Below are 23,530 nucleotides of genomic sequence, written 5' to 3'. Positions count from 1 at the left end.
TGTTTGCGAGAAAAAACATCTTTGACACTTTTCTCAATGACATTCAAATCAGCATTGAAAAAAAGGCGCAAGTGTAAATTTGTTCCACCTGAGCGAGTCTGACCACAAGTCAGAGATCACTATGATGACACACCAGATGTGTTTGATTGATTGCGGGAAAAGAGCAGGAATAGGCTTTTGTAGGCTACAGTCCAAGCAATGTCTTCCAATGGTGCGACTGCTGTCGGCATCCAAAAATGATCCAACTTGAATAAACGCTTGGAGGTAAGGATGACAGCAGTGGTGTAGTCTACGGCGATACGGATATCACTTATTAATGATATCTACATAGCACATTGATGTGAATCACACTGCTGCTTTCTCATTTAGCTATTTGCACCCTACGGATTGTGGTTGTTGTGGATGGCTGTTCACAAATCTAATTGTGTATTTGAATCCAATAATTGTAACGGCTCTCGTCGAAAGGAGTGGACCAAAGTGTTCATGATATTTTATTTTCAAAAAACACTCAAACATAAATAACCAAAGTTAAAAAGGAAAGCGCACAGTTCTGTCAGGTACAGACACTAAACAGAAAACAAGATCCCACAAAACCCAAAAGGAAAATGACAACTTATGTGTGATCCCCAATCAGAGACAAAGATAGACAGCTGCCTCTGATTTGGAACCACACACGGCCAAAAACAAACAAATAGAAAACATAGACTTTTCCACCTGAGTCACACCCTGATGTACCCAAACATAGAGAATAAAAAGGATCTCTAAGGTCAGGGCATGACAATAAATCAAGAAGTTTAAGCTGCCTATCAATCATGAATAAAATAATACATACAATTTAAAAGTGGGGCTTTTATTGCTCAATCTAATTCATGCTGATTAAAAAGAAAGTCCATAGGCCTAATGGACACATGCTCAAACTTGCACACTTTTGATAGACTTAAAGGGGCAATCTGTAGTTGCTGCATCCATTTTCAGACTTATAAATTATAAATTATATATATATATATATATATATATATATATATATATATATATATATAGCCATTGATTCTTGAAGAATATAACTTAGAAATCCCTCATGAGCTTAGATCAACTGTCACACTCCATGATAACCCAAAATATAACCATGTTTTATTTCAATGTTTGTAAACATTGTAAATGTAAACAAACACTGTATAGCCTCATAATGTCGCTAAAACAATGTTTTTTATATTATGGTTACATTTCTCCAGGCCCATCCCTCAGCTTTTTACCAAAATAGAGGCGGGGCGATGATTTTGTTATTGTTTCATCTGTGGATTTTCCCTTTAAACAGCTGCATATTATGAATATATCAAAGTGTCACCAACTAAAAGGTAAACAATAGGCCTATAGCAAATGCAGCATATGGCATTCATTTTTCACATGTAAATAGCACTTATTCAGTAGTGCTCAAAGCTTGCCATTCCTTTACATTTTTTTTTGAATTTTACCCCTTTTTCTCCCCAATTTCGTAGTATCCAATTGTTGTAGTAGCTACTATCTTGTCTCATCGCTACAACTCCCGTACGTCCTCCGATACACAACCAACCAAGCCGCTGCTTCTTTAACACAGCGCACATCCAACCCGGAAGCCAGCCGCACCAATGCGCCGGAGGAAACACCGTGCACCTGGCCACCTTGGCTAGCGTACACTGCGCCCAGCCCGCCACAGGAGTCGCTGGTGCGCGATGAGACAAGGACACCCCTACCGACCAAGCCCTCCCTAACCCGGGCGACGCTAGGCCAATTGTGCATCGCCCCACGGACCTCCCGGTCGCGGCCGGTTACGACAGAGCCTGGGCGCGAACCCAGGACTCTGATGGCACAGCTGGCGCTGCAGTACAGCGCCCTTAACCACTGCGCCACAAAGCTTGCCATTCCATGAGTGCAGCATTTATTTTTCAACTTGAATCAATGAGCCCAATAATCAGTCCTCCATGAGAACAAAATCATAAACAACAGAGTATCGCTGGCTAATAAATCCTTAGTTTTGAGGTCCTGCTCAGGTAAAACAATTTGGCTAATCTATACTTCCATATTTCCAAGTCCTACTCTTGAAGATCAAGGGGTAAAACCTTTATGGTAATGACTGGAATTCTGATAGACTGGTTTTTAATGTAAATAAATCATTTAATCATATTATATTATATGTAGTAGAAAGCGATGGGTTAGAAGAAGCCTACATAACCAACCTACAAAGTATATATTTTTTATCTATATATGGCCAGCTACGTAAACTTTAACATTGATTTGTCCTGCAATAGATGTCGTTCAATTGGTAACATACATTTTTGTTGTCTTCTAATGCCTCTTAAGGGGAAAGTAATCCAAAAGTAATGAAATGTAATCAGATTACGTTACTGAGTTGGGTAATACAAAAGTTATGTAACTGATTCCAATTTTGGACAGGTAACTAGTACCTGTAACAGATTACATTTAGAAAGTAACCTACCCAACCCTGTATGTATATGAAGTACCTTGCGTGGGGTGCGTTCCAGACTGGATGCGTAGTCACTGGTGGTGGATAGTGAACGCACACGTAGCTGCAACCCACGAATCACCTTGTGGCAGCGGATCAGCTGAGAACGCAGGTCCAGGACCAATTGCTGTAAGGATCCTGCCCCTGGCTCGTCGCCTTCATCAAAAGCTCCGCCCACACTCCCATCGCCATGGAACCAAACTCCGGCACTCTCGTAGTCCTGCCGGTGGCTCAGTGACGTACACATCTCCAGATCATCAAACTCTAGGGTGTATAGATCAGCACACCGGACACGGGTAAGGTAAAGTGACAGGAGAGGTGGGAATGAGAAGTGATGCAGGTACTGTATTGTGAGATGTTAGGTACAGTAGATGTCTCAAGTGACAAACTGAAATAGAAGCAGTGAGAGGTGACACTGTCAGAGAGGTGTAACGGGAGAGAGGCGATAGGTAAGATAGGAGTGAGAGAAAAGACGGGAGACAGGGAAAGGCACAGCTAAGTTACCTGGGCTGCTGGCCTCTCTGTCTGCCTCGTTCTCACTACGGCCACAGGTCTCATAGCCCAGGTCCTGTAGGTCCACCTGGACCTGCTTACTGTCCTGCTCAACTGTTGTCTCTGCTGAGAAAGACAGAGAGAGAGAACCGTTACAACCATTGAATAAATTACTGAGTGAAATTATTGAGTGATTCATTTAAGTTAATCAGTTATACTGTATTTAAATATGTATATGCCACTGTATGTGTGTGGGTTCTTTTCTCTGGGGGAACTTAGGTATATTTTACACAGACCAGTTCAGTACTTCACGATCTTTGACATCTTCACAGAGTTTCAGGAAGAAAAGATTGCATCATCACTGGTGTGTGTGTGTGTGTTCTGTGTATCTGTGTGTGTGTGTTCTGTGTATCTGTGTGTATGTGTGTTCTGTGTATCTGTGTGTGTGTGTTCTGTGTATCTGTGTGTGTGTGTTCTGTGTATCTGTGTGTGTGTGTTCTGTGTATCTGTGTGTGTGTGTTCTGTGTATCTGAATGTGTTCTCTGTGTATATGTATGTGTGTTCTGTGTATCTGTATGTGTGTTCTGTGTATCTGTATGTGTGTTCTGTGTATCTGTATGTGTGTTCTGTGTATCTGTATGTGTTCTCTTTGTATCTGAATGTGTTCTCTGTGTATCTGAATGTGTGTTCTGTGTATCTGAATGTGTGTTCTGTGTATCTGTATGTGTTCTCTGTGTATCTGAATGTGTGTTCTGTGTATCTGTAAGTCATGACTCTCCTGGTCGAGGAACCAAGGCCTTAGATCAGCTTGGCAAATGGCTGACAGATAGCCAGACCCCCCTCTCCCACAGAGAGGAGACGAGGGAGACGGGGAGACGGGGGGTGCCAATCATAAATATTATGCAGCAGAGAACCCTTTCCTGCTCTTTAGTATCAACCAAAGGAATGCCTTTGTCTCTAGAGAGACTGTTGCCCGCACAAAAACTCTAACGTCCAAAGAGTGAACTTTGGCACAATATTTCTAAGATAGGAATGTTAAGAATGGTCAGTGGGGATCTAAAGAATAATAATGTCATATTGCTTTTCATTTTGTGATGTTATTAAAAACTGTATGAACCAAATACTGTAACTTAGGAAGGAAACACATTCTAACTTTCAAGTTTTCATCCAATATGATGTTAATACAATATGAAGAACGATGAGACTATTTTTCTTAAGATATTAATGTGGTTTTAGTTTTCTAACGAGATCCTAGTTTTCATGTCCTTTTGCACATTAACTAAGCCACGCCCTGAATGAGGTCAGAAGAGCATGTCAGTGTGATGGAACCGCCCTATTTGACCAGAGTGCTTAAAAAGAACTCGCTAAGAATTAACATACCAGACCAGCAAACGTGAAGCGTGAGCTAAACGTTACAAATGGTTGAAACTCTAAGACCAGAAAACATGTAGCTGAAAATGGCTAGACCTTTGAATCTCCACACAAGGTGAAGAAGATAAAGAATAGACCTTAACATTGCCAGTCTGCAGCTGGGCATGTAAAAGTGGCCCTAGAACTTTCACTAAAGACATGAGGCGGGAAGGAAGTAAATCCCATATCAGACCACCATTGGTGCATCTGAAGATCTGAAGACAACTACGAAGGACATTGTGACCTCTGGTGGACAACCAGAGCCTTACACCCATTGAGCCCTTCCCATAGAAGGACTGATTGTTTTCAACAGAGAGACGACGAACAAAGACATCTGCATGTAAATACATTACATTTCTTACCCAAACGGGCGGTGGAGATGGTAACTCTATAAACAACTTCTCTCGTGGTGCCCCAAATTCCTAATGAGTTCATTGTTACATGATTAATTTAATCTGGTAACAATTAAACATAGTTAGTTGATTCGATAAACATATCTCTGTGTGTTCTGTGTATCTGTGTGTGTTCTGTGTATCTGTGTGTTCTGTGCATCTCTTTGTGTGTGTGTGTTCTGTGTATATGTATGTGTGTGTGTATTTATGTTTTCAGCATATGCAAGAGGACTCACTGAGTAGTTCCCTGTAGTCTTTGAGTTGTTCAGCCTGTGCATGTACTGTGGCCTCAGACACCATGAGTCTCTCCTGCAGCTCTCTGCTCTCCTGTCTGCTCAGCGCCAAATCAGAACGCAGATGCGCCGCCTGCTCACGGAGACCCGCATCCATATGCTGCCAGAACCCGCCCACATCGCCGGTGACATCATCAGATTCAGCCTCCTATAGGGCACAAGACAGAACAGTGGTGTTAAAAAAGGGGGGAAAAAGTCTCATTCACTTTTACATGACTAGGAAAGACCATTATGGTCCAACTGTTGTTATATCACAAGCTAAAATAAAGGAGGCAGCAAACGGAGATCGGACACCTTTCTTGTCATTATGGGAAAAAAAACATTGACATGTAGAGTAGAAGAAGTGTGAATATGTCCTGCATTCTATTTCCGAAAGCACATGCAGCAGCAACACAGAACACTGCTTTCCTCTGGTCTCTTTGGCCTGAAACCCAGGAGCAGCAGCTGCCCAGAGGCAGTCATGATGCTTATATAAACTATCAGCCCTACATAGACTGCTCTAGCTATACCAACACAGAGATATGAGGAGAGAGGGGGAGAAAAATAGACAGAGAAAGAGGGAGGGAGAGATAGAGAGTAAGGGAAGAGAGAAAGAGAAGAGCGGTTTACACTATTCTGGCATAGACTGGTTTAGGGTAGAGGAGTGTATGTGTACCTTTTCTGTTTGGTCTGGCTGGTGATGGGAGAGGAGAGTCCCCAGGTCTAGGGAGTGAGGTCTGGTATACTGTCTGTTCCCCCTCCCCTCTCTCATCCTCACTGCTGGGGGGCCATGGTTGCCCTGGGTGGGTACCACTGTTGATTGTGCCTCCTCCTCCTCCTCCTCCTGTCCCCATCCTTGGCAAATGTCTGTTGGATCCTCCAGAGTTCCTAGACCCGGTAATCCCCCTTGGCTATCTTTCAGGGCTTCATTATCTTGTTGTAGCTTCTGCAGTGTTCTCCTGCAAGAAATAGACACCAGAGGATTCCTGATTAACAACCACATCAACAACCACAACAACAACCACCACAATAACAACAATGGCTGCAATGACAATCAGACTGTGAGCCTTTGACTGTGCTTCTTGTAGGTAGATGGGAGACACTGAGATAAGTAGGTAAGTTCGGTACTGTGTAGGTACATACCTCATCTGGGCTAGGGAGGAGCAGCCGGTTGTCTCCAGCTGTGTTCTCATCTCCTCCACTTCTTCTTCTAGTGCCCTCTTCTGTTCAGCCAGCTGCTGTCCCTGCCCCTCTGCCCCCTGGGACAGTGCTCCGCTCAAAGGTCCTCCAGACAGCACCCCCTGCCCACAGGCCACCACCGAGTTCTGGACACAAAATAAAGGAGAAGAGAAGGGTAAAAGAGAGAGGGGAAGACAGGTAATAAGAGAGAAGGGAAGACAGGTAATAAGAGAGAAGGGAAGACAGGTAATAAGAGAGAAGGGAAGACAGGTAATAAGAGAGAGGGGAAGACAGGTAATAAGAGAGGGGAAGAGAGGGGAAGACAGGTAATAAGAGAGAAGGGAAGACAGGTAATAAGAGAGAAGGGAAGACAGGTAATAAGAGAGAAGGGAAGACAGGTAATAAGAGAGAGGGGAAGACAGGTAATAAGAGAGAGGGGAAGACAGGTAATAAGAGAGAGGGGAAGACAGGTAATGAGAGAGGGGAAGACAGGTAATAAGAGAGAGGGGAAGACAGGTATATGAGAGAGTTGAAGACAGGTAATAAGAGAGGGGAAGAGAGGGGAAGACAGGTAATAAGAGAGAGGGGAAGACAGGTAATAAGAGAGAGGGGAAGACAGGTAATAAGAGAGAGGGGAAGACAGGTAATAAGAGAGAGGGGAAGACCGGTAACAAGAGAGAGGGGAAGACCGGTAATATGAGAGAGGGGAAGACAGGTAATAAGAGAGAGAGGAAGACAGGTAATAAGAGAGAGGGGAAGACAGGTAATACGAGAGAGGGGAAGACAGGTAATAAGAGAGAGGGGAAGACAGGTAATGAGAGAGGGGAAGACAGGTAATAAGAGAGAGGGGAAGACAGGTATATGAGAGAGTTGAAGACAGGTAATAAGAGAGGGGAAGAGAGGGGAAGACAGGTAATAAGAGAGAGGGGAAGACAGGTAATAAGAGAGAGGGGAAGACAGGTAATAAGAGAGAGGGGAAGACAGGTAATAAGAGAGAGGGGAAGACCGGTAACAAGAGAGAGGGGAAGACCGGTAATATGAGAGAGGGGAAGACAGGTAATAAGAGAGAGAGGAAGACAGGTAATAAGAGAGAGGGGAAGACAGGTAATACGAGAGAGGGGAAGACAGGTAATAAGAGAGAGAGGAAGACAGGTAATAAGAGAGAGGGGAAGACAGGTAATAAGAGAGAGGGGAAGACAGGTAATAAGAGAGGGCAAGACAGGTAATAAGAGAGATAGGAAGACAGGTAATAAGAGAGAGTGGAAGACAGGTAATAAGAGAGAGAGGAAGACAGGTAATAAGAGAGAGGGGAAGACAGGTAATAAGAGAGAGGGGAAGACAGGTAATAAGAGAGAGGGGAAGACAGGTAATAAGAGAGAAGGGAAGACAGGTAATAAGAGAGAGGGGAAGACAGGTAATAAGAGAGGGGAAGACAGGTAATAAGAGAGAGGGGAAGACAGGTAATAAGAGAGAGGGGAAATTAGTGTACATAATTAGTCAATAATAATTGGTCAAGCCTAAGAACATAACTACAGTTACATTATTTGTTTAAATACAACATAACATGAAAATGATAAGTTAAAACAACTCTAACATTGTTAGTCTGGGTACAGGTCTGTGTCTGCTTAAGCCAACAGCTTTTTTATGGTCTCATTTGGCAAGGGAACAATGCAGCGTTGTTGAATACAGAAACAGTCTGGTACCCAGGCTACAGATTAGGATCTTAATTTGATCACTCTGGTGCAGAAGAAGTTTCTTGCAATGCAGAAGCGTATTTGAGGTTTAAAAGGTCTTCTGAAGTTTGTAATTTTCACTTTGACACACTCACACACACACACACACACACATACACACAGATACATGCACGCAGCACACACACACTCACACACACACTGGTCAGCCAGAAAGGTGCAACTGGAATGTGACTGTCAGTATAACAAACAGAAGAGTTTTTCCATAACAGACCTAGAGCACTCTGTGCTGGGGATATGGACATAGACGCACACACACATATAGACACAAATGAACACATGCACAGACACATGCACACACGCACGCACGCACGCACACACGCACGCACGCACAGACACACACTCACACGCACAGACACACACACACACACACACACACACACACACACACACACACACACACACACACACACACACACACACACACACACACACACACACACACACACACACACACACACACACACACACACACACTATACTACCTCATTACAGTTGTTCAGTAGGTAGAAACACTATACTACCTCATTATAGTTGTTTAGTAGGGAGAAACGTTATACTACCTCATTATAGTTGTTTAGTGGGCAGAAACACTATACTACCTCATTATAGTTGTTTAGTAGGGAGAAACATTATACTACCTGGTAAACGAAAAATGTAGCAACCCCTACAGAAATGTCCACCAATCACAACCAACATAATAATTTACATTTCCTGTTGTTGTAGGATTATTTTCTGCTGTAGCATCAGGCTCAAATTAAGATCCTACATCTGTAGAAGATTGTCAACATTAGCTATAATGAAAGCAATGACTGTATAAGGGGATGAGAGGCACAAGACTGGTGTAGAATCTAGTATCCCTTTAAGATTTAAAGGTAAAGAACCACATGTACCTTAGTGGAGGCCAGACTTTTGGCAGTCAGTTTATCCTCATCGTCTTCAATACTGTCGGAGAACTCATCAGTGCTGCCCTCTTCATCATCTCCCTCCTCTTCTTCTTCCTCCGTGCTGAGCTCTGAAAACACAACAGCCAACTGATCAGATCAGACACTTCCTTGTCTTTTCTCTCTCCTTCCGAAGTCTGTTTTTCTTACGTACCCCACCAATCCCTCTCCTCTCTCTCTCTCTCTCCCTATCTCCCTCTCTCACTCCCTCTCCCTCTATCTCCCTCCCACTCTCCATCTCTCTGGTCTGAATCACTTCAGCAGGAGCCATGAGGGAAATGTTATGTGACCAGTAGACAGCCAAACACCCACGTTGAGCCCAGACCAGGACAGACCAGCCCCTCTTGTCTTTTTCCCAACCATGTGGTGTGTGTGTAGCACAGGTCCTCTCTGTGTCCTGTCCATGTCACTACATATGGCCCTCAGGAAGACATTCCACAATCAACTTAAAAACAAACAAAATGGCAACATTCAGCCTTTTTTCCCCGTATTAGTTGAGATGGACATATTATTAACATGCACGTACACCATATACAAAGAGAAGCATGCAAAGCACAAACACAATTCACTCACATTGCAATAATGTTTGTTAACTAATCAGATGCCAAAAAGTACTGTGGAATCTTCAGATTGTCAAATTCTTGTCTACAGTGAGCAACAGAATGTCTGACACACACACGTCAGCCAGAAAGGTGCAACTGGAATGTGACTGTCAGTATAACAAACAGAAGAGTTTTTCCATAACAGACCTAGAGCACTCTGTGCTCACACACACACACACACACACACACACACACACACACACACACACACACACACACACACACACACACACACACACACACACACAGAGATACACACATACAGTTAGTCAAAGGTTGAAACATTATACAATCTCATTATAGTTGTATAGTAGTAGGTAGAAGCACTATACTACCTCATTATAGTTGTTCAGGAGGGAGAAACATTGTACTACCGCATTACAGTTGTTTAGTAGGTAGAAACACTATGCTACCTCATCATAGTTGTTTAGTAGGAAAACCATTATACTACCTCATTATAGTTGTTTATTAGGGAGAAACACTATAATAACTCATAGTTGTTTAGTAGGTAGAAACATTATACTATCTCATTATAGTTGTATAGTTGTAGGGAGAAACACTATACTACCTCATTATAGTTGTTTAGTAGGGAGTAACATTATCTCATTACAGTTGTATAGTTGTAGGGTGAAACACTATACTACCTCATTATAGTTGTTTAGTAGGGAGTAACATTATCTCATTACAGTTGTATAGTTGTAGGGAGAAACACTATACTACCTCATTATAGTTGTTTAGTAGGGAGTAACATTATCTCATTACAGTTGTATAGTTGTAGGGTGAAACACTATACTACCTCATCATAGTTGTTTAGTAGGTAGAAACTCTATATTACCTAATTATAGTTGTTTAGTAGGAAAACCATTATACTACCTCATTATAGTTGTTTATTAGGGAGAAACACTATAATAACTCATAGTTGTTTAGTAGGTAGAAACATTATACTATCTCATTATAGTTGTATAGTTGTAGGGAGAAACACTATACTACCTCATTATAGTTGTTTAGTAGGGAGTAACATTATCTCATTACAGTTGTATAGTTGTAGGGTGAAACACTATACTACCTCATTATAGTTGTTTAGTAGGGAGTAACATTATCTCATTACAGTTGTATAGTTGTAGGGTGAAACACTATACTACCTTATTATAGTTGTTTAGTAGGGAGAAACACTAAACTACCTCAATATAGTTGTTTAGTAGGTAGAAAAATGATACAACCTCATTATACTTGTTTAGTAGGCAGAAACACCATACTACCTCATCATAGTTGTTTAGTATGGAGAAACACTATAAAAACTCATTATAGTTGTTTAGTAGGTAGAATAATTATACTATCTCGTTACAGTTGTATAGTTATAGAGAGAAACACTTTACTACCTCATCATAGTTGTTTAGTAGGGAAAAACATTATGCTACCTCATCATAGTTGTTTAGTAGGGAAAAACATTATGCTACCTCATTATAGTTGTTTAGCAGGGGGAAACATTATGCTACCTCATTATAGTTGTTTAGCAGGGGGAAACACTATATTACTTGTTTCGTAGGGAGAAACTCTTTACTACTTCATTATCGTTGTTTAGTAGTGAGACACACTAAACTTCCTCATTATAGTTGTATAGTTACAGGGAGAAACACTATACTACCTCATTACCGTTGTTTAGTAGTGAGAAACACTAAACTTCCTCATTATAGTTGTATAGTTACAGGGAGAAACACTATACTACCTCATTACCGTTGTTTAGTAGTGAGAAACACTAAACTTCCTCATTATAGTTGTATAGTTACAGGGAAAAACACTTTACTACCTCATTACCGTTGTTTAGTAGTGAGAAACACTAAACTTCCTCATTATAGTTGTATAGTTACAGGGTGAAACACTATACTACCTCATTATAGTTGTATAGTTACAGGGTGAAACACTATACTACCTCATTATAGTTGTATAGTTACAGGGAAAAACACTATACTACCTCATTATAGTTGTATAGTTACAGGGAGAAACACTATACTACCTCATTATAGTTGTTTAGTAGGGGGAAACACTATACTACCTCATTATAGTTGTATAGTTACAGGGAGAAACACTATACTACCTCATTATAGTTGTTTAGTAGGGATAAATACAGTTGAAGCCGGAAGTTGAAGCCGGACGTTTATATACACATTAGCCAAATACATTTAAACTCTGTTTTTCACAATTCCTGACATTTAATCCTAGTAAAGATTCCATGTATTAGGTCAGTTGGAATCACCACTTTATTTTAGGAATGTGAAATGTCAGAATAATAGTAGAGAGAGAATGATTTATTTCAGCTTTTATTTCTTTCATCACATTCCCTGTGGGTCAGAAGTTTACATACATTCAATTAGTATTTGGTAGCATTGCCTTTAGATTGTTTAACTTGGGTCAAACGTTTCAGGTAGCCTTCCACAAGCTTCCCACAATAAGTTGGATGAATTTTGGCCCATTCCTTCTGACAAAGCTGGTGTAACTGAGTCAGGTTCGTAGGCCTCTTTGCCCGCACACGCTTTTTCAGTTCTGCCCACAAATATTCTATAGGATTGAGGTCAGGGCTTTGTGATGGCCATTCCAATACCTTGACTTTGTTGTCCTTAAGCCATTTTGCCACAACTTTAGAAGTATGCTTGGGGTCATTGTCCATTTGGAAGACCCATTTGCGACCAAGCTTTAACTTCCTGACTGATGTCTTGAGATGTTGCTTCAATATATCCACATAATTTCCCCTCCTCATGAAGCCATCTATTTTGTGAAGTGGACCTGTCCCTCCTGCAGCAAAGCACCACCACAACATGATGCTGCCATCCCCGTGCTTTACGGTTGGGATGGTGTTCTTCAGCTTGCAAGCCTCCCCCTTTTTCCTCCAAACAAAACAATGGTCATTATGGCCAAACAGTTATTTTTTGTTTCATCAGACCAGAGGACTTTTCTCCAAAAACTACCATCTTTGTCCCCATGTGCAGTTGCAAACTGTAGTCTGGCTTTTTTTATGGCGGTTTTGGAGCAGTGGCTTCTTCCTTGCTGAGCGGCCTTTCAGGTTATGCCGGTATAGGATTCATTTTACTGTTGCTCTTGATATTTTTGTACCTGTTTTCTCCAGCATCTTCACAAGGTACTTTGCTATGGTCTCACACCAAAGTATGTTCATCTCTAGGAGACAGAACGCGTCTTCTTCCTGAGCGGTGTGACGGCTGCGTGGTCCCATGGTGTTTATACTTGCGTACTATTGTTTGTTCAGATGAACGTGGTACCTTCAGGGGTTTGGAAATTGCTCCCAAGGATGAATCAGACTTGTGGAGGTCTACCATTTGTTTTCTGAGGTCTTGCTGATTTCTTTTGATTTTCCCATGATGTCAAGCAAAGAGGCACTGCTTTTGAAGGTCGGCCTTGAAACACATCCACAGGTATACCTCCAATTGACTCAAATGATGTCAGTTACCCAATCAGAATCTTCTAAAGCCATGACATAATTTTCTATAATTTTCCAAGCTGTTTAAAGGCACAGTCAACTTAGTGTATGTAAACTTCTGATCCACTGGAATTGTGATACAGTGAATTATAAGTGAAATAATCTGTCTGTAAACAATTGTTGGAAAAATTAATTGTGTCATGCACAAAGTAGATGTCTTAACCGACTTGCCAAAACTATAGTTCGTTAACAAGAAAATGGTGGAGTGGTTGAAAAATGAGTTTTAATGACTCCAACCTAAGTGTATGTAAACTTCAGACTTCAACTGTATATACTACCTCATTTATTAGGGAGAAACACTATACTACCTCATTATAGTTATTTAAAAGGCAGAAACACTATACTACCTCATTATAGTTGTTTAGTAGGGAATAACACTATATTACCTCATTACAGTTATTTAGTAGGGAGATGCACGATACGACTTGTTTAGTAGGGAGAAACACTATACTACCTCATTATAGTTATTTAAAAGGCAGAAACACTATACTACCTCATGATAGTTGTTTAGTAGGGAGAAACTGTCACGCCCTGACCTTAGAGAGCCGTTTTATTTCTCTATTTGGTTAGGTCAGGGTGTGATGTGGGGTGGCCATTCTATGTTCTATTTTCTATGTTTTGTATTTATTTGTTTTGGCCGGGTATGGTTCTCAATCAGGGACAGCTGTTTATCGTTGTCTCTGATTGGGAACCATACTTAGGCAGCCCTTTTTCCCACCTGTCTTTGTGGGTAGTTAACTTTGTTTGTGGCACATAGCCCTTAAGCTTCACGGTTGTTTTTGTATTGTTTATTGTTTTTGTCGGCGTCATCCTAATAAAAAGGAATATGTACGCTCACCACGCTGCGCTTTGGTCTACTTCATTCTACGGCCGTGACAGAAACATTATACTACCTCATTATAGTTGTTTAGTAGCGAGAAACACTATGCTACCTCATTATATTTGTTCAGTAGGGAGAAACATTATACTACCTCATTATAGTTGTTTAGTAGGGATAAACATTATACAACTCTTTATAGTTGTTTAGTAGCTAGAAACAGAATACTACCTCATTATATTTGTTCAGTAGGGAGAAACACTATACTACCTCATTTTAGTTGTTTGGTAGGTGGATAGATTATACTACCTCATTTTAGTAGTTTGGTAGGTTAAACAATTTTACTACCTCATTATAGTTGTTTAGTAGGGAGAAACATTATACTACCTCATTATAGTTGTTTGGTAGGTAGAAACATTATACTACCTCATTATAGTTGTTTGGTAGGTAGAAACATTATACTACCTCATTATAGTTGTTTGGTAGGTAGAAACATTATACTACCTCATTATAGTTGTTTGGTAGGTAGAAACATTATACTACCTCATTATAGTTGTTTGGTAGGTAGAAACATTATACTACCTCATTATAGTTGTTTGGTAGGTAGAAACATTATACTACCTCATTATAGTTGTTAGGTAGGTAGAAACATTATACAACCTCATTATAGTTGTTTGGTAGGTAGAAACATTATACTACCTCATTATAGTTGTTTGGTAGGTAGAAACATTATACTACCTCATTATAGTTGTTTGGTAGGTATTTAACCGTAATAACAACCACTAAGTTCTAAGACAATCTGTCAAGCAATCAGGAGTTTAAATCTCCCTGAAATAAATACCATATTTCCATATAAATGCTTCATACTATGAAATCCTCTTCCTCGTACCAGGGCATGTGTATTGTGTGCAGTTTTTATAGCAACACACATCTGCCAACAATTACAATGAGGATAATACAATCTTCAGTTTGTGATCAATGGAAGAGTCTTATGGAAAATATTATTCTTGGTTAGGATTGTTTTGAACCATCTAAAACTGACTTTTAACCCTTGGCACTGTGTATTAGGGTGGGGTGGGCCTATAGCTATGTGGGTGACGGGGGACAATAAGGCTCTGTTTGAAATAGTATAATCAATGTATCATGTATTTATGGTGTAGTAATTAATTCCATGATATTACATGAAGAGGGTGTGATCTAGTCTTTTCTGTTAGGGGACATCTTCATGTGTCCAGTCCTTACCGGAGCCCTTGCTAGTGACGGTGACACACAGGCAGTAATCCAGGCAGTGTAGAAATCATGTTTTATACCCTTCTGTACATTCATGTTCTTCTTCATATCATCCTATTTCTATACGTAGTGTGAGGCACATATTAGTACCGTATCATATTCTATTTATGCCCAATAGTAAGTGATTGATGCATTTAAGTTGCCAATAACTGTTCACTCATCACATCAAACATAGCCATGCAGGCAGGAAATGCATGCCACAATGTCATGCAAGTGGCAGAGAAGTCATAGGTTAAGACAGAGAGATGGATGTTTAGCTCCCAAACATGACAGATCTCTTTCTTCTATGAAAGAAAATGTGTCTTTTAAAGATATTCTTAGAATATGTGTGTGTGTGTGTGTGTGTGTGTGTGTGTGGTAATGGTTTAAGGTCCAATGCATCTGTTTTTATCTTATTATCGAATCATTTCTGGGTAACAATTAAGTACCATACTGTGATAGTTTTCAATTAAAATGGTCAAAAAAATAAACAAAAATTGCTTCTTAGTGAAGAGAAATTTCTCAAGCAAGAATTTTGCTCAGACTGTCTGGGAGTGGTCTGAGTGAGGAGGGGAAAACTGAAAACTAGCTGTGATTGGCAGAATATTTGTCTTTTTTCTTATTGCTCTATTAACTAACTCCACCCCACCAAAACAAGCAGATATTTCAGGCAGTCCTTTCAAGAAGCTCTTACACTATAAGGGCATTATCATAAGTTTCACAATTTCACAGAATATTCTAAACTCATAGTGTGGAAATATATGTTAAACACAGGCAAATCACGTTTTTGACTGCACTGGGCCTTTAAGAGTGTGTGTTTTGGACACAGAGACTATGGATACAGTGTGGAGAAAGAGGTGGCTGTTCAGACAGGGATGAGAAAAGCACATGATCATCACTTTCTCTTTCTTTCACCTCAGGGATAGACAGAACACTCCTTATCTGTTCTCTACTAGTCAGGGGAGAAGGGAAGGTTTGTTGTGTTGCATAAGGAGGCAAAAAGGGAGAGGAAATCCAGTCCCCAATAAAAAATACAATAAAAAAGGAAATATCCTTTTTTTTACTTTCCATTTCGAATTGCGTTGGCATTTCATCACCAAATCTAAATGGAACATTTCTTCACTCATCCTAAAATCCTTAAAACATAATCAATCCCAACCAATCGAATCTCGAATGATAGGTATCATCTTATCATCATGTTTTTATCAGATTTTATGTGATCATTACAAAGTCTATCTATAAATGTAACAAATAGACAATTGGGTTGTGGTGTATCTAAGACACTTGGGTTGTGGTGTATCTAAGACACTTGGGTTGTAGTGTATCTAAGACACTTGGGTTGTAGTGTATCTAAGACACTTGGGTTGTAGTGTATCTAAGACACTTGGGTTGTAGTGTATCTAAGACACTTGGGTTGTGGTGTATCTAAGACACTTGGGTTGTGGTGTATCTAAGACACTTGGGTTGTAGTGTATCTAAGACACTTGGGTTGTGGTGTATCTAAGACACTTGAGTTGTGGTGTATCTAAGACACTTGGGTTGTAGTGTATCTAAGACACTTGGGTTGTGGTGTATCTAAGACACTTGGGTTGTGGTGTATCTAAGACACTTGGGTTGTGGTGTATCTAAGACACTTGGGTTGTGGTGTATCTAAGACACTTGGGATGTGGTGTATCTAAGACACTTGGGTTGTGGTGTATCTAAGGTTGATAAGCGCAACGTTTTAGTTTTGCAACAACAAATAACTAGGGTAAGGATTCTTACTTTATTTACTTTGATAAGCAAACACTATTGACTACTAATCTAGTTGTTCATGCATAATCTGAGACTAAGAATATCTGCAACCAAATGATAGGCACTTTAAAACCCATGGAATGGAACCCAGATCTGAGGTTACAGGAATTATAAGAGGGAACTACTTGGCCATCATCTTGATTTCAGCTGAAATATATCTTGGACCTGCATACATTGTGTACACAAAGATGGTATAAAAAAATATGATGGACGACTTGAAGACGTTTCACTGTAATGCATGAGCTGGGCTATCTACACACCACATCACATCACTGTGACGATAAGGCTGGAAACATTGACACAGAGACACAGTCCAGTACAAAATGGCATTACAGAACAAGCAACACGGAGGCATTTTACAAAAACAATATAAAAAACAACAATCCAAAACACACTGAATATATTAATAATGAATAATAGATATCTAAGGTTCATGTTGCCACATTATAATATAACTAAAAACCACCCCAAAAATGTGTTGTTGGTTAGAACAGGCATCGGTTATTGTGTGGTGTCTATGTCATCCAAAGAGGAACGAAGTTGCCCATAGTCACTGATCTTAGGTCAGCATTGAGTTTTTTCCTGTAATGGTTAAGGTTAGGATTTAGGTGAATGTAAACTGATCCTAGATCTGCACCTAAGAGCAACTTATACCTGCAGTGCATTTGTCTGACTCATGATGAAATGGCTAGACAGAATTTCCCAGAGAGTTAGTAACAGTGCCCCCGGTAGCCCTGTAGGCAGGTCCCTGCCCATCCCCACCTCCAAAGTCAGACTGCCTCTTAGCTGCCCTCTCCAGTGCCAGGGCGGTCTTCCGGGTCCTGGTTAGGACCTCCTCCAGTTGCCCTCGCAATGCCTGAACAGAGTCCAGTTCTGTGAGCAGGGCCTGGGTCTTCTCTGAGCTGCTGGGAGAGGGGCAATGACACAACGCACAAACACAAATGTCCTCAAAACTGATTGCATGGTTTTAACAGTTTTACCTGGCCTACAACTGTATATAACAATGTCTAACGACACTGAAGCTTCGTATGTACCTGCCTGTCAACAAATTTGTGTATTCTTAGATATCCAGGTGTGTGTATTGTTAGGTACCAAGGTGTGTATTGTTAGGTAGCAAGGTGTGTATTGTTAGGTACCAAGATGTGTATTGTTAGGTAGCCAGGTGTGTATTGTTAGGTACCCAGGTGTGTATTGTTAGGTACCCAGATTTGTGTATTGTTAGGTACCCAGATGTGTGTATTCTTAGCCTCAGTAAAGGCCTGTCTTCTACCTGTCTCCTCTAGTCTGGATGTGGCTCAGACTCTGGTACAGCCTCTTCTCTGCCCTCAAAGCATTGTTCAGCCTGTGGTACTCATTGACCAACTGTTCCAACACACTCTGACAGAGAGGGAAGGAGAGGTGGAGGAAGAGACAGAGCGAGAGACGGAACGAGAGAGAGAAATTGTTGACACACACTCCACTCGGTAGGCTAGACACCCGACCTTAACAAGGACAATGTTGTAGGCAATAAAACATTTAGGCAGAGAGGGATACCTGGTGGTCAGTGCTGGAGGGCTGGTCCCTGACTGTTATTTCTGGGGCCAGGATCTTAAATCTATCCTCCTGCTTTTGGGCCTGCTGCTGGCCCTGTGTGAGAGCTGAGCGCAGGGCTGAGAGCTCCAGCTGAGCCTCCCTCTCTTTCTTCCTGACCAGCTCCAGCTCTTCCTGGATGGCATGTACCTCTGCTGCCCCCTCTGGTGTGGAGGGCTCCATGCTCTCCTCCTGTCCCTGCATCAGACTCTGTAGAGGGAGGACCGTGTTATGTTATGACAGGTTTACTACTTGAGACTCTGTTTTTTGGTATGGTACTCATGTGTGCTTGTGTGAGTCTAGTCTAAATGATATAAGCTAGTGTGGAAATGTACAGTTTCATAACAGACTGAGAGCGAGAGAGAGAGAGAGAGAGAGAGAGAGAGAGAGAGAGAGAGAGAGAGAGAGAGAGAGAGAGAGAGAGATTCATAAAATGTGTTTTCCAGTGTCCCAGAATTTACCTGGATAAAAGTCTCTTTCTCTTTTAGTAGGTTCTGCAGTCGTTCTGCCTCTCCCGTTCTCTCCCTCTCTCTCTCCTTCCGCAGCTCACCCATCTCCCGTTCCCGTGATGACAGCTGCCTGTGCAGCTCCTGCAGCTGGCCCGTCCGCTCGCCAATCACCTGGGAGAGCCTATCAGAGCAGTCCTGAGAGAGAGAGGAGGCGGTAGGGAAGTAGAGGGAGAGGAAAATGGTGTGGAGAGAGAGAGGTGGAAAAAGAAAAGAGAATCTGAAATCGACTATCGCTTTATATGTCCATTCTACAGTATATCATTCCATTTCTATAATATACTACTGGATGTCTATCCCCTATCACTGCTGTTGGGCTGGGTGCACTGAAAAGCTAATATGAGATGATTGTCAGAGACAGGTCCTAGATCAGTGGTGTGTGTGGTACCTGTATGTACTGGTCCTTGGTGCTGATGGTGCTGAGCAGGTCCTGGACCTGTGCTTGGTGTTCGTGGCTCTGGCGGTTGCGGTCTGACAGAAGTTCCTGGAACAGTTTCTCCTTCAGTGCGAGGCGAGCCTTCAGCTCCTCCACCACCTCACTGGGGCCTGCCTGGACCTTAGCCAGGAGGGCTGCTGTCAGGTCCTGCACACAGACAGTCAGTCAGTCAGACAGACAGACAGACAGACAGACAGACAGACAGGCAGGCAGGCAGGCAGGCAGACAGACAGGCAGGCAGGCAGGCAGGCAGGCAGACAGACAGACAGACAGACAGACAGACAGACAGACAGACAGACAGACAGACAGGCAGGCAGGCAGACAGACAGACAGACAGACAGACAGACAGACAGACAGACAGACAGACAGACAGACAGACAGGCAGGCAGGCAGGCAGGCAGGCAGACAGACAGACAGACAGACAGACAGACAGACAGACAGACAGACAGACAGACAGACAGACAGACAGACAGACAGACAGACAGACAGACATTATCAGTACACCTGTTGTATTTGTAAGGGTCAGATATAAGAGCAGGATTTTATTGTTGGACTAGTATTGCAAGTCACTTATTTCAGCCAACAATGAAGAGCTTCAACAATGGGCAGAAATTAGTAGAGTGGTTGTACTTTGGTTACAAGAGCAAACAGAATGCAAACTGGTGCTATAGCCAGTCCTCACTAGCGTAGATTTAGTTTAGCGTGTGTGTGTGTGTCCGGGGAACAGTGGGTTAACTGCCTTGCTCAGGGGAAGAACGACAGATTTTCACCATGTCAGCTCAGGGACTCGATCCAGCAACCTTCCAATTACTGGCCCAACACTCTAACCACTAGGCTACCTGCCATATGTGTACTGTATGTGTCTGTGTGTTTACCTGTGTCTCCCGGCTGCGTGTCTGCAGGGCAGACTGTAGCTGGTTGATGAGTGTGTCTCTCTCTCTCAGAGTGCTCTTCTCTCTCTCCTCACTCTGCTGCTGGAGCCACTGCAGGTTCCTGTGGGCTTCTGCTGCCTGCTCCACGTCCAGCTCCTTACCCCGCACCAATGCATCCAGACTCTATACAAACACACAGTCTAAACATATCAATGTACTGTAGGACACACAGTCTAAACATATCAATGTACTGTATAAACTCTAGATGTACTTGTGTGTGTATTCTCGTTGTTGCTCAAGGTATCTTTCTTTAGTGTGTGTGTGTGTGTGTGTGTGTGTGTGTGTGTGTGTGTGTGTGTGTGTGTGTGTGTGTGTGTGTGTGCAAATGTGTGTGTGTGTGTGTGTGTGTGTGTGTGTGTGTGTGTGCGTGTGTGTGTGTGTGTGTGTGCGTGTGTGTGTGTGTTCGTGTGTGTGTGTGTGTGCAAATGTGTGTGTGTACCGTGATGGTCTCCTGGTTGTTGAGCAGTATGCAGCGTAGTCTCTCCAGGTCTCGTTCTTTCTCTCGGAGGGCCAGCTGTAGTCTCCTCACCTGCTCCTCCCTCTCCTCCAGACAACGGAACTTCTCATCTATAGACCGCTGGACAGAGAGAAAGAACATGTAGTATTATTATTATCTTTATGATCATGATCAGTATTATCATTATTATGATCAGTATTATCATTATTATTATTATGATCATATTATTATTATTATTATGATCACCATTATTACTATTATTATCAATATTATTATTATTATGATCATCATTATTATTATTATTATCAATATTATTATTATTATGATCAGTATTATTATGATCATATTATTATTATTATTATGATCATCATTTTGATTATTATTATGATCAGTATTATTATTATGATGATCATTTTATTATTATTGTGATGATATTATTATTATTATTATCATATAATTATTATTATTATCGATATTATTACTATGATCAGTATTATTATTACTATTATGATCGGTATCAGTAGTAGTATTATCAATATTATTATGACGATCATATTATTATTATTGTGATCTGTATTATTATTATTATTATGATCATTATTATTATGATCATGCTAGTATTATTATTATGATCAGTGTTATTATTAGTAGTAGTAGTATTATGATCTTATTATTATGATCATCATTATTAGCCAACTTACATTTACTCCTGAGGTGCTGACCTGTTGCACCCTCGACAACTACTGTGCTTATTATTATTTGACCATGCTGGTCATCTTTGAACATTTGAACATCTTGGCCATGTTCTGTTATAATCTCCACCCGGCACAGCCAGAAGAGGACTGGCCACTCCTCATAGCCTGGTTCCTCTCTAGGTTTCTTCCTAGGTTTGGCCTTTCTAGGGAGTTTTTCCTAGCCACCATGATTCTACACCTGCATTGCTTGCTGTACAGCACTTTGAGATATCAGCTGATGTAGGAAGGGCTATATAAATCAATCAATATTGTTGTTATGATCATTATTAGTATTATTATGATCAGTATTATTATTATATTGTTATTATTATCAGTATTGTTATTATTATTATCTTATTATTAGCATTACATAATTATGATCTTATTATTGTTATGTTATTATTATTATTGTGATTATTATGATCATTATTATTATTATTATCCAGTATGTGTGTGTGTTCTTACCTCCAGTGCTCTGTCCCTGTCCTTGATGCGTTCTCTCAGTTTGTCCATCAGAATATCTCTGGGTCTGGAGCTGTCTACAGATTCCAGGAGCTCCGAGTACTCCTACACACACAGAGCGAGATAGGGTTAGTGTGTATGTGTTTATGTCTGTATGTGTGTGCACTAATGTGTATGTTCAGTGTGTGTGTGTGTGTGTGTGTGTGTGTGTGTGTGTGTGTGTGTGTCTGTGTGAATGTGTGTGTGAATGTGTGTGTCTCACCTGTAGCTGGCTCTCCTTGTCCTGTAGGGAGAGTTTGAGCTGTGTGATGGTCTTGTCTCTCTCCTGAACCTCCATGTGTTTCTCTGCCTCGCTCTCCTTCTGCTGAGCCTCTTTAGCCTGCAGCGCAGAGCGGGACTGAGCCAGGGCACTGAGCAAGTCCTACGGTGCGACAGAGGATAGGTTACACACACCTCCTACATGACAGGGGTCCAGACACACGCACACACACACTGACCTGGTTGTGTTTGTCGGTGACCTCCCTATGCTGCAGTGCCTCCTTTAGGTCAGAGTGGAGTCTGTCTTTAGCTCTGGTCAGGTCCTCAGCCTGTCTCTGGCTCTGTCTTTGCGCTCTATGACTGGCTTCCAGCTCCAGACCCAGGGTAAACAGAGAGCTCTGTACCCCCACTAACTCACCCTGCAGCTGGGCTAGACCCGCAACCTCACTTCCCCCCTCTGGAGCCTGGGAGAGCAGACCAAACAAACAAGAACCACTGGGGTTAGTCTGGCCATGGGGAGGAAGGGTGTCTGTCTCCATCTATCTATCAATAGTTGGGTCATTATGGCTCTTCATTAACCGGTATCCTGCTCAGTGTTTCATCGGGATCTGTCTGGGGTGTGTGAGGTCTCACCTGATGTTGCGTGATCTGGTTGTGGTGGGCCATCTCTCTCAGTTTACACAGTGTGGTGTTCTGCCCTTCAATTAACTGGTACAGCTCCTTGGCCTGAGGAGGAATATTCATTAGTGTAAAGTACTTAAGTAAAAATACTTTAATTAAAGTACTACTTAAGTAGTTTTTGGGGGTATTTGTACTTTACTATTTATATTTTTGACAACTTTTACTTTTACTTCAGTATATTTCTAAAGAAAATAATTTACTTTTTACTCCATACATTTTACCTGACATCAAAAGTACTTGTTACATTTTGAATGCTTAGCAGGACAGAAAAAACGGTCCAATGCACTTATCAAGAGAACATCCCTAGTCACCCTGCTTTCTCTGATCTGGCAGACTCACGGACTCACGAAACACACATGCTTTGTTTGTAAATTATGTCTGAGTGTTTGAGAGTGCCCCTTGCTATCCATAAATGAAAAAGATTTGCTTAATATAAGGAATATGAAATTATTTATACTTTAAATTTGTACTTTTGATACTTGAGTATATTTGAGCAGTTACATTTACTTTTGATACTTAAGTATACGCACACTTCCGGCGCCGACAGAGATGGCCGCCTCGCTTCGAGTTCCTAGGAAACTAT

General features: G+C 41.4%; 1 protein-coding gene across 14 annotated transcripts in view; it reads right to left on the bottom strand.

The window, feature by feature from the left end:
• LOC139386680 (myomegalin-like) overlaps positions 1 to 23,530 on the bottom strand; it is a 109,672-nt gene that overhangs the window by 23,406 nt on the left and 62,736 nt on the right. For 9 of the 14 annotated variants that reach the window (XR_011629096.1, XR_011629095.1, XM_071132478.1 and 6 more), the window contains 17 exons: positions 22,900 to 22,992; positions 22,506 to 22,730; positions 22,271 to 22,429; positions 22,012 to 22,113; positions 20,795 to 20,932; positions 20,299 to 20,478; positions 19,376 to 19,570; positions 18,943 to 19,125; positions 18,446 to 18,691; positions 18,183 to 18,289; positions 17,675 to 17,817; positions 8,890 to 9,011; positions 6,210 to 6,391; positions 5,743 to 6,025; positions 5,031 to 5,235; positions 3,005 to 3,118; positions 2,499 to 2,764 (listed from right to left, as the gene is read on the bottom strand). Coding sequence is in view for 12 of the 14 variants with exons in the window: in XM_071132478.1 (XP_070988579.1) it covers positions 2,499 to 2,764; positions 3,005 to 3,118; positions 5,031 to 5,235; positions 5,743 to 6,025; positions 6,210 to 6,391; positions 8,890 to 9,011; positions 17,675 to 17,817; positions 18,183 to 18,289; positions 18,446 to 18,691; positions 18,943 to 19,125; positions 19,376 to 19,570; positions 20,299 to 20,478; positions 20,795 to 20,932; positions 22,012 to 22,113; positions 22,271 to 22,429; positions 22,506 to 22,730; positions 22,900 to 22,992 (2,943 nt within the window). In the remaining 2 variants the exon portion in view is untranslated. The remainder of the gene's footprint in view (positions 1 to 2,498; positions 2,765 to 3,004; positions 3,119 to 5,030; positions 5,236 to 5,742; positions 6,026 to 6,209; positions 6,392 to 8,889; positions 9,012 to 17,674; positions 17,818 to 18,182; positions 18,290 to 18,445; positions 18,692 to 18,942; positions 19,126 to 19,375; positions 19,571 to 20,298; positions 20,479 to 20,794; positions 20,933 to 22,011; positions 22,114 to 22,270; positions 22,430 to 22,505; positions 22,731 to 22,899; positions 22,993 to 23,530) is intronic. The other 5 variants (XM_071132483.1, XM_071132479.1, XM_071132482.1 and 2 more) reach the window with 1 other exon arrangement.

This window comes from Oncorhynchus clarkii, chromosome 28 (assembly GCF_045791955.1).
Source record: "Oncorhynchus clarkii lewisi isolate Uvic-CL-2024 chromosome 28, UVic_Ocla_1.0, whole genome shotgun sequence".
NCBI lineage: Eukaryota > Metazoa > Chordata > Actinopteri > Salmoniformes > Salmonidae > Oncorhynchus > Oncorhynchus clarkii.
The sequence above is the reverse complement of the archived record's forward strand: the minus strand, read 5'-3'. Positions and strand labels throughout refer to the sequence as shown.